The 9,773-nt window shown below is 35.9% G+C and overlaps 1 protein-coding gene across 1 annotated transcript; it reads right to left on the bottom strand.

The window, feature by feature from the left end:
• Nucleotides 1–5,130: 5,130 nt before the first annotated feature.
• LOC6049379 (fibrinogen-like protein 1) lies at nucleotides 5,131–6,693 on the bottom strand. The gene is made up of 4 exons (XM_038263295.1): nucleotides 6,335–6,693; nucleotides 6,096–6,266; nucleotides 5,457–6,038; nucleotides 5,131–5,394 (listed from the first exon to the last, which is right to left on the bottom strand). The coding sequence occupies exons 1-4, from the start codon at nucleotides 6,634–6,636 to the stop codon at nucleotides 5,172–5,174; spliced, it is 1,278 nt and encodes a 425-aa protein (XP_038119223.1). The 5' UTR covers nucleotides 6,637–6,693; the 3' UTR covers nucleotides 5,131–5,171.
• Nucleotides 6,694–9,773: the final 3,080 nt, after the last annotated feature.

The following is a 9,773-nucleotide window of genomic DNA, read 5'->3' as shown; positions in this document are numbered from 1 at the left end:
GTGACAAGAGCAATTCTCTACCAAAACCGGAAATGGATTTTATTTGTATTTTTTGATTTGGCTCAAACTTTGTGGGGGCCTTCCCTGTGACCAAATAAGCTATTTTGTGTCATTGGTTCACCCATACAAGTCTCCATACAATTTTGGCTGCTGTCCATACAAAAATGGTATGTAAATATTCAAACAGCTGTAACTTTTGAGTGAATTTTCTGATCAATTTGGTGTCTTCAGCAAAGTTGTAGGTTGTAGGTTGTAGGGACAATTGAGAAAAAATAGGTACACGGAAAAATAAATTGGAGATTTTTTTATCAACTTTTTTTTCACTAAAACTCAATTTCCCAAAATACGTATTTTTTGATTTTCGAGATTTTTTGATATGTTTAAGGGGACTAAAATCCGCAACTTTTGAGCTATCGAGAAACATGGTCAAAAAATCTGCCGCCAAGTTATGAATTTTTGAAAAATAGTGATTTTTGGAAAAAAAAATCCAAATTTCATGCAAAAACAAATTTGAAGTTATTTTTGTAATGCAAAATTGAATATGCAATCGAAAACTACTCTGCAATTTTTTTGAAAAGGGGCTTCGTTTTCAAGATATAGCCACCGAAAGTTTGATTTTAGCAAAATATGTGCAGTTTTTCGATTTTTCAAAATAGTGACCATGAGCAACCATTTCTAAAAATATTTTTTTTGAAGAGTTCAGAAAATTTGCTATAAAATTGTCTAAGAGACATTGAAGATTGGACCTCGGGTTGCTGAGATACAGCCGCTTTAAGAAAAAGAAACACGAAAATTGAAGTTTTCTAAGTCTCACCAAAACAACCCACCATTTTCTAATGTCGATATCTCAGCAATTAATGGTCCGATTTTCAATGATAACACATGAAACATTCGTAAAATTTTCTGATCTTTTCGAAAAAAATATTTTGAAAATAAATAAATCAAGACTAACATTTTAAAAGGGCCAAACAATGAAGATTACGCCCATTTAAAATGTTAGTCTTGATTTATTTTTTTTTTAATATTTTTTTCGAAAAGATCGGAAAATTTCACGAATGTTTCATATTTTAACATTGAAAATCGGACCATTAGTTGCTGAGATATCGTCATTAGAAAATGGTGGGTTGTTTTGGTGAGACTTAGAAAACTTCAATTTTCGTGTTTCTTTTTCTTAAAGCGGCTGTATCTCAGTAGCCCGAGGTCCAATCTTCAATGTCTCTTAGACAATTTTATAGCAAATTTTCTGAACTTTTCAAAAAAAAATATTTTTAGAAATGGTCGCTCATGGTCACTATTTTTAAGATAAAAACATTAAATAAATTTGCAGTAGCCCAAATGCAATCATGCTTTCCTAATTTTGGGGGATCATTTGACGATACCAAAAATAAATTATGTTTTTATTCCTTTTTTTTTATTCAATTGGCATTCAAAGCATTCATTTCTTATTAAATGATTTAACAACTCGATTTCAATAATTGATTTTTTTTTTTTTTCAAATATAAGAGTTCAATTCAAGAGCTCAAAAAGTAATTATCATGTTTTCAAATGAATACTTATCAAATTCACACTTATAAACTTTTATGGATAAAATATTAGGTATTTTTGTGCAATGATTTCCAAAACATCCTTAAATTTCATGGGATTTCACGAAAATTGTGGAATTTCACGAATTTTAAGCTGTCCGCGAAATCGTGAAAATTCTTTAACCCAACTCGTGATGTTTATAAGAAGACCCATTTATATTTAAATACACAGCAAAAAATCCGATGGTAAAATCGCATGCAAAAGCGTGCACATCACCTTCGTCAAAATAAACACTTAATATTACACACTGCATGTACAATTTTTGCAAACACAAAAAAAAGTTGCAACCGACGGGATTCAAACCCAGCACCAACAGTAAGGACTGGCGCCTTAGCCCACTATGCCGTCAGACCGATGAAAAGCTGTAAGGATAAACGCATATATCAGCCTGACATTTCGGCCAAGAAGGTTTCCCATACAGATGGGCTACATATTTCAGAGTGTTATATTACACAAAATTTCATAAAATAATGCAAAATTTATTTTACACCCAGGCCTTTTACACGCAGCTTGATTACTACTTTATTTGCTGTGTACCAATTTTTTTTTTAATTGTCTGTTCTACAACTTTGTACACAATTTTACACTCTAAAACATAACCCTAGTTAGAAAGAATACGAAATTTAAAAATTAAAAATTTAGTTTTAAATGAAAAATTACCTTTCTGGGTTAATAAGTTTCGAAAAGTACATTAAATTTCCCATAAAATGGCATGCTCCAAAACATTTTACAGTTGAGTAGCGGAAAATGGAAGAGTTAAAAAAAGTTTTTTTTTCGATGAAAAATACGTTTTTTCGGAATTTTGAGTATGCCTTTAAATCGGGCGTCTTATATTACATAAAAGTCCCTTTGACACCAAATTTCTATCTCATCACCATTTCAGGCTGCAAGCTAATTAAAAAACACCTCTTTTTTCGCATGTTCAAAAATGGAAGGGGTCGTACCGCCCCTCCGTCAAGAGATATCAAATAAAGGACCTCGGATTCGTGATCAGGGACAAAAGTTACCCCTTAGGACAAAGTTTCACGCAAATCGAAGAGGGGTCGGGGCAACTTTTCCCGATTTCGTGTGAGGCGGTAGAGAATTACCCAATTAACTTTAACTTATTGAAGGGCACAACAAAATTATGTTTAGAAATTTGTAGCGTAGTTTGTATGGTTACTTAAAGAGCACTTAATTTGCCCTCAGAGCACTGCATAACATTATTTTTTCTCTAAATTTTGACCTCAAAAAAATCCAAAAAAGCAGACTTATTTGATCCTGAGTAGATAAGTTAACCAAGGGGTTTCCAGCATCGTGTCAGACTGGTCACTAATCCGGAATTACTTGGAATTTGAGCAAGTAATTCTGTAATTCCGGATTTACTGAGTAATTCCAGAGTAATCCTGGTAATTCCTAATAATCCCAGTAATCCTGGTAATTCCATGATTCTTGTTTGTGAAAACATACTTCAGAAAATAATAAAAAATAGCTGTTAAAAAGATAATTTCGATAAACCTTTTATAATTCTATTTATTGCCTATTAATTTTCATGTATGAAACCAAAGTTACAGCTAGTACGGGATCATTCGGATTTTGAGTAAGTAATTCAGTAATTCCAAAATCACTCCGCAATTCTGCAGTAATTCCTGTAATTCTGGAATTACCTAGTAATTCCGTAGTAATTCGAGTTATTCCATAGTTACTCAGTAATTCGTGTATTTCCCATTAATTCAAGTAACTACTAGTAATTCTTAAAAGGTAAATCGGCAGAATGCATTTTGCTTTTCATTGATGCTTTTTATGGTTGTAAGAAGTACAGAGCGGATTCGAAATGTCCGCCAATTTGGATGCTCTCTAATTCAAATGTATTCGGATGAAAAACACTCAAACGTTAAAATCAGTTGTCAAACTGACGTTGATGTTTACCACATTATTCGATGATTTCCAAGTAGAGCGTCCAATTTTCCAGGGTTTTGAGTTTACCGGAAAACGGAAAAAATATATTTTTTATCCCGGGAAATTTTTGAAAACGTCATGAAATCTATGTTTTCTTTATATTAGTTATGTTTTTAAAATCAAACTATTAGCACAATACTATTAAAATCAATCTAAACAGGGATAGCACTTTTAGATAGTTTTGAAGATTTTTTTTTGTTCTTTGTTGTGCTTTGAATTTTAAATGCACTCGAACGCCAAAATCAGTTTTCAAAATGATGTTGATATTTACCCAATTGTTCGATGATTTCTAAGCAGGACGTCTAATTTTCCCAGGTTTTGAGTTTCCCGGAAAACGGGAAAAATATTTATTTATTCCCGGGAAGTTTTTAGTTTTTGAAAAAGTCGTAAAATCTATGTTTTCTTTATATTTGTTATGTTTTTCAAGCTTTAAATTTATAGAATTAGCTCAATACTATTAATATCAATCTAAACAAGGATAGCAGCTTTTAGATAGCTTAACATTCCAACGCCCAAGGCTCCAAAAAAGTTGCAACGGTAACTTCAACTCGCTGGTTCTCGGGCATAACTCAACCAATCAAGATGATTCTTCTTTCCAGTGATTTGTTAGATGTTTAGATGATTATAGAACTTTGCAGAACTTAATTCGATCAAATCTGTAATTTTTGCGATCAAAAACATCGTTCCAACTTTTTTTTTCACGTGTAAAAAAAATCGCCAAAATTCCGCGGCGGCAGTCGTTTTAAAAAAGGTGGAACGATGTTTTTGATTGCAAAAATTACAGAATTGATCGAATTAAGTTCTGCACAATTTTAGGATCTAGACATTCTTACAAATCACTGGAAACAAGAATTGTCCCGATTGGTTGAGTAATGCCCGAGAACCAGTGAGTTGAAGTTACTGTTCCTCCTTTTTTGGGAGGCTTGGGCGTCTGTGTAAGTTGGACATGCGTTGGGCGTTCCAGTGTTAAACAAATTTTTGCTGTTCTCTGTTGTGCTATGAATTTGATATGCACCACATTTCTATTTCAAATTATATAAGTATCTTATAAATGTTTATTTTGTATTTATTTCTATATGACATGAATAAAACAGCTTGAAAATTGGTTTAAGATGTCTAAAAACAAAAATTACAACAAATAAAATGGTACCAATTTATGTAAAATTTTAGAAAAGTTTAAACTTATTAATTGTAATCCAGGCCAAATTATAATTTTTGTTTAATTCCGGAAATTCCCCGTACAACATAAAAAAAATCCCGGGAATTTTGTGCCGGGAATTCCCGGGATGGACGTACTATTGCCGAGCACGTGGTTTTGTGCATTTGACAGCTGTCATTCGATCCAATTCTCAATATGCTGGAAGCTAGGCAGTAATTCCAAGTTATTTTTATAAATTTGAGCAATTCTGCGTGGTTTCTGGAAATCCCAAGTAATTCTGGGAAATCAAAGTAATTCATGACATATTGCCAGTAATCCTGGTAATTCCATTTAGACTGGTCAGTAATCCTTGATGCTGGAAACCCCTTGAAGTTAACGCGAAGATGGCTTGAGGAGGTCTAATCAAGAAGGCCGATTTTTATCGTGAGGATGGAAACAATGTATTACAAGAAGCAGTTTTAATAGCTTTATTCTACGAATTTACACTTTATCATGGAAACCCATTTCGTGATGATGAACTCGAAAACGAGGTCTGTGAGAAAAAGTACCCGGAGCTCGTAGAACCACCATCTGGCATCATCGGTCTATCCAGGTTCACGGTCCGACTTGGCCGAATCATCATCGCTGCTCCCAACAGGCCCTCCTGGTCACCGAAGCCGTTCCACTGCATCGTGTCATCGAGCTTTCCTGGACTGTACAATCCGTTGAGATTGCTAAAATTTAAACTCGATGAGAAATTGCGGCAGTTGGATTTGGAAAAAAAATCGAAGCTTACGCTTTGAAGCACTTTTCGAACCACCAACCACTGGAGTAAACTTGAGCGCAGTTTGCATTGGGAGCTGGGTCATTGTCGGCATCCGCGGTAGAAAACGCCATCCCATTGCTAGTTGTCAGGCTGTCGAGTACGGATCCTCGGTAAAAACCGGACAGTTGGAGTTTGTACTTTTCAGCGCTACTACCGACGACGATCCGCTGATAGTGCGCGTAATGATCGCTGCCATCCTTCCGTCTCATGACTACCAACAGTTCATAGCTATCGGATGACGTAAGACGGTGCATTTTCTCCAATCCTAGCCAGAATTCCGAGTCAAGTCTGCCGAATCCGTTACGATAATCGGACCAGTTGCGGTCAAAGTTGACGGAACCATCGAATCGGAAATGGATCAAAATCCAAGCTCCCCAGTCGTTTTGCTCGCACAGTACCTTGAATGATGGAAGTCCTGATTTTGGTGGCCTAATATTAACGATTCCACGGGTTTGCGTTTCTTGGCAGGAGCCGTACACTCTGTTATCAGCTGGCGAAGTTCTGTTTGATGTTGATGATCTAAACGAAGCTCGCTCGATTGGAGCTGAAAGGCTGTAAACAAAAACAAATTACAATCTCTGTACTTTCCGAAACTTTCAGAAACCTTACGCAATGCTTTCTAGCTTAGTGATGCTTTGCTGCATTCGCTTATCCAGTTCTTCCAGCTCTTGCTTGAAACTCTGTTTAAGCTGACCGAGTGTTTGTTCCGTACGATTTTCAAATTGCTCGATCCTCTGCTGGATCTGTTCCGCTGATGCTGAATCCTTCTGAAGTGACGTCCTGTCCAAAAAAACAAAGGTTCTACTCTTTTAAAATCCCCCTTCAAAACCAAACCTCCCCAAACTCACTCAATCTTCTGGTTCAGGTCGACCAAACTTCGCTTCAACACCACCTGCACTTTTTTCTCCACGGACTGCTGCTTCCGATCGATCTCACCCCTCACCTCTTCCAACAGCTGGCGCTGCTCCCGAACTTGGGCCCGTGTCTCCATGATGTCCTGCTGCATAGCTTCGATGGCCGTGAGGAGCAGCTCGTAGCCAAGGCCGGAGTTTAAATCGGCCGACGGAAGCTGCTTCAAGTCAGTCACTTCAACCGTGGCGGCAAGCGTCAATCCCGCCAGAATCAAAACGAGCGCTGCTGGGCGGAACATTCTGAACACACTGGCTGTGATGTGGATGCGATTGCATCGGCTGGAGGTAATCGACTGAGCGATCTGAGTGGGGTAGTCTTGAAAGGAGATCTGATCGTTTTACAATCAGGAAATTCCAACTATTTTGCACGGCAGTATAAACACCAAAGTAGCCATTATGTGTCATTGGTTCACCCATACAAATCTCCACAAAATTTTGGCAGCTTTGTTGGCAGGCATTTTTTCATTGATTTGGTGTTTTCGTATCAGTATTTTTTATTTTTGATTTTTTTATCCCGCATCTTTTCCATTCAGAAGTTTGGACCAACATTTTGCCGACGTGCTTTGATTTTTAGCTCTAAAGCTCTAAAGGGGTAAAGTTTCTGATAATCGATTTGTGAAAGTAGGTTTCTGATTTTTGAAACATTTTCCCTAAAAAGTTTTGACCATAACTTTGCCAAAGACACTAAATCGATCAGAAAAAATCCTTTTGCTGCCTGCAATTGCCACCCAACTATTCATAGCCCTTTTCTCAACACAACGAAAAACAAGCTCCCGGTTTTCCTAACAGTCAAAACAGCAGCCCATAAATTTCCCCTTAATTGGTGCATAAATATTCACATTGATGTTTCACTCGACTCTGCCGCGAAGTCTGTCCGCGGCAGAATGTCCCAAAGTCCCCGCCACCTCAACAACCGCACACATTAGGCAAGAGTCTAGGAGTGAGTGAGAGAGAGAGAATGGGGAGGGGTAGGCAATAAATTCCGGCACATGTTTGCTTATCACTAATGTGACATGTTTCGGAAAAGATGTTCGTAAATCTTGCGAACTCGAGGACGTGTCACCAAAACGGCGGACGCGGTGAAAGTGACACTTAAAATTGATTGATGTCACCTTTTATGGGTGTGGTGTTTTGCGCGGTTGCACTAGCCGTTTTGGGTGGGTTATGGTGGTTAAGCATAAATATTGAAATATTTTTTTTTCTCGAGTCTAAATCGCAATATTTGCCAATGTTTGGATGAAAATCTACAATATTTTCACAACCTCACAATTTCATTCCCTAGAAATAAAAACAAACAAAAAAGCAAAAAAGCAAAAAAGCAAAAAAGCAAAAAAGCAAAAAAAAGCAAAAAAGCAAAAAAGCAAAAAAGCAAAAAAGCAAAAAAGCAAAAAAGCAAAAAGCAAAAAGCAAAAAGCAAAAAACAAAAAGCAAAAAGCAAAAAGCAAAAAGCAAAAAGCAAAAAGCAAAAAGCAAAAAGCAAAAACAAAAAGCAAAAAGCAAAAAGCAAAAAGCAAAAAGCAAAAAGCAAAAAGCAAAAAGCAAAAAGCAAAAAGCAAAAAGCAAAAAGCAAAAAGCAAAAAGCAAAAAGCAAAAAGCAAAAAGCAAAAAGCAAAAAGCAAAAAGCAAAAATCAAAAAGCAAAAAGCAAAAAGCAAAAAGCAAAAAGCAAAAAGCAAAAAGCAAAAAGCAAAAAGCAAAAAGCAAAAAGCAAAAAGCAAAAAGCAAAAAGCAAAAAAACAAAAAGCAAAAAGCAAAAAGCAAAAAGCAAAAAGCAAAAAGCAAAAAGCAAAAAAAAAAAAAAAAGCAAAAAGCAAAAAGCAAAAAGCAAAAAGCAAAAACAAAAAAGCAAAAAGCAAAAAGCAAAAAGCAAAAAGCAAAAAGCAAAAAGCAAAAAGCAAAAAGCAAAAAGCAAAAAGCAAAAAGCAAAAAGCAAAAAGCAAAAAGCAAAAATCAAAAAGCAAAAAGCAAAAAGCAAAAAGCAAAAAGCAAAAAGCAAAAAGCAAAAAGCAAAAAGCAAAAAAGCAAAAAAGCAAAAAAGCAAAAAAGCAAAAAAGCAAAAAAGCAAAAAAGCAAAAAAGCAAAAAATCAAAAAAGCAAAAAAGTAACAAAGCAAAAAAGCAAAAAAAGCAAAAAAGCATTAAAGCATTAAAGCATTAAAGCAAAAAGCAAAAAAGATGATTCATGATGTAAGTTCGGAATTGAAAAATTGAGAGGATTTTTGGTTGGAACTTATATACAAACATGAAATTACGTTATTATTTATGAAAATCACATCTTATTTTGTTTTTTTGCACGATATCAAAGAGCCTCCCAAAAATTGCACGATAATTTCCTTCATCATATAGCCTCCCGCCATCCCACAATAACTTCCTAACCACGGCTGACAGGTGTCACCTAGCTCATATCCGAAAAGGAAAACTGCCAACGTGAGCTAATTCTCCTTCACCCTCCTCCTCCTCCTCAGTCTAGTCCACAAACCATGGGGCAACCATGCGTCTCTGTCAGCAGGTCACGTCCAGGTCCATTTTCACACCCCATGAATTCCGAACTAATTTACCGGCGTGATATATTGTCTGCAATTGTGTGTCCACTGCCGCCTCTCCCGCCGACCAACGAAACAACTCAATTAACCGTGTAACGGGCTATAGTCCACGATTCACGGACTAAGCCAGGGACCGGGAGGAAATTCGTCCGGTAATGGAAATGAAAAACAGATGTAATGTGATTAAAATAAATAATGAGGCCCACCTTAGCATTTAACCGGAGAGCACTGTCGGCGAACAGCGACAATAACAACAGCAGGTCGGACAAAAGATTACCGTATAATGGGGTAGGATTGCAAGTCAATGAAAAACAAAAAAAAAAAGCATAAAAACAAAGAAAAAGAAACAAGCAACAAGAAACAAGAAACAAGAAACAAGAAACAAGAAACAAGAAACAAGAAACAAGAAACAAGAAACAAGAAACAAGAAACAAGAAACAAGAAACAAGAAACAAGAAACAAGAAACAAGAAACAAGAAACAAGAAACAAGAAACAAGAAACAAGAAACAAGAAACAAGAAACAAGAAACAAGAAACAAGAAACAAGAAACAAGAAACAAGAAACAAGAAACAAGAAACAAGAAACAAGAAACAAGAAACAAGAAACAAGAAACAAGAAACAAGAAACAATAAACAAGAAACAAGAAACAAGAAACAAGAAACAAGAAACAAGAAACAAGAAACAAGAAACAAGAAACAAGAAACAAGAAACAAGAAACAAGAAACAAGAAACAAGAAACAAGAAACAAGAAACAAGAAACAAGAAACAAGAAACAAGAAACAAGAAACAAGAAACAAGAAACAAGAAACAAGAAACAAGAAACAAGAAACAAGA

The sequence above is a fragment of the Culex quinquefasciatus genome, chromosome 3 (genome assembly GCF_015732765.1).
Source record: "Culex quinquefasciatus strain JHB chromosome 3, VPISU_Cqui_1.0_pri_paternal, whole genome shotgun sequence".
Classification (NCBI taxonomy): Eukaryota; Metazoa; Arthropoda; class Insecta; order Diptera; family Culicidae; genus Culex; species Culex quinquefasciatus.
Note: the sequence above shows the minus strand (reverse complement) of the source record. Positions and strands in the feature narration are given on the sequence as shown.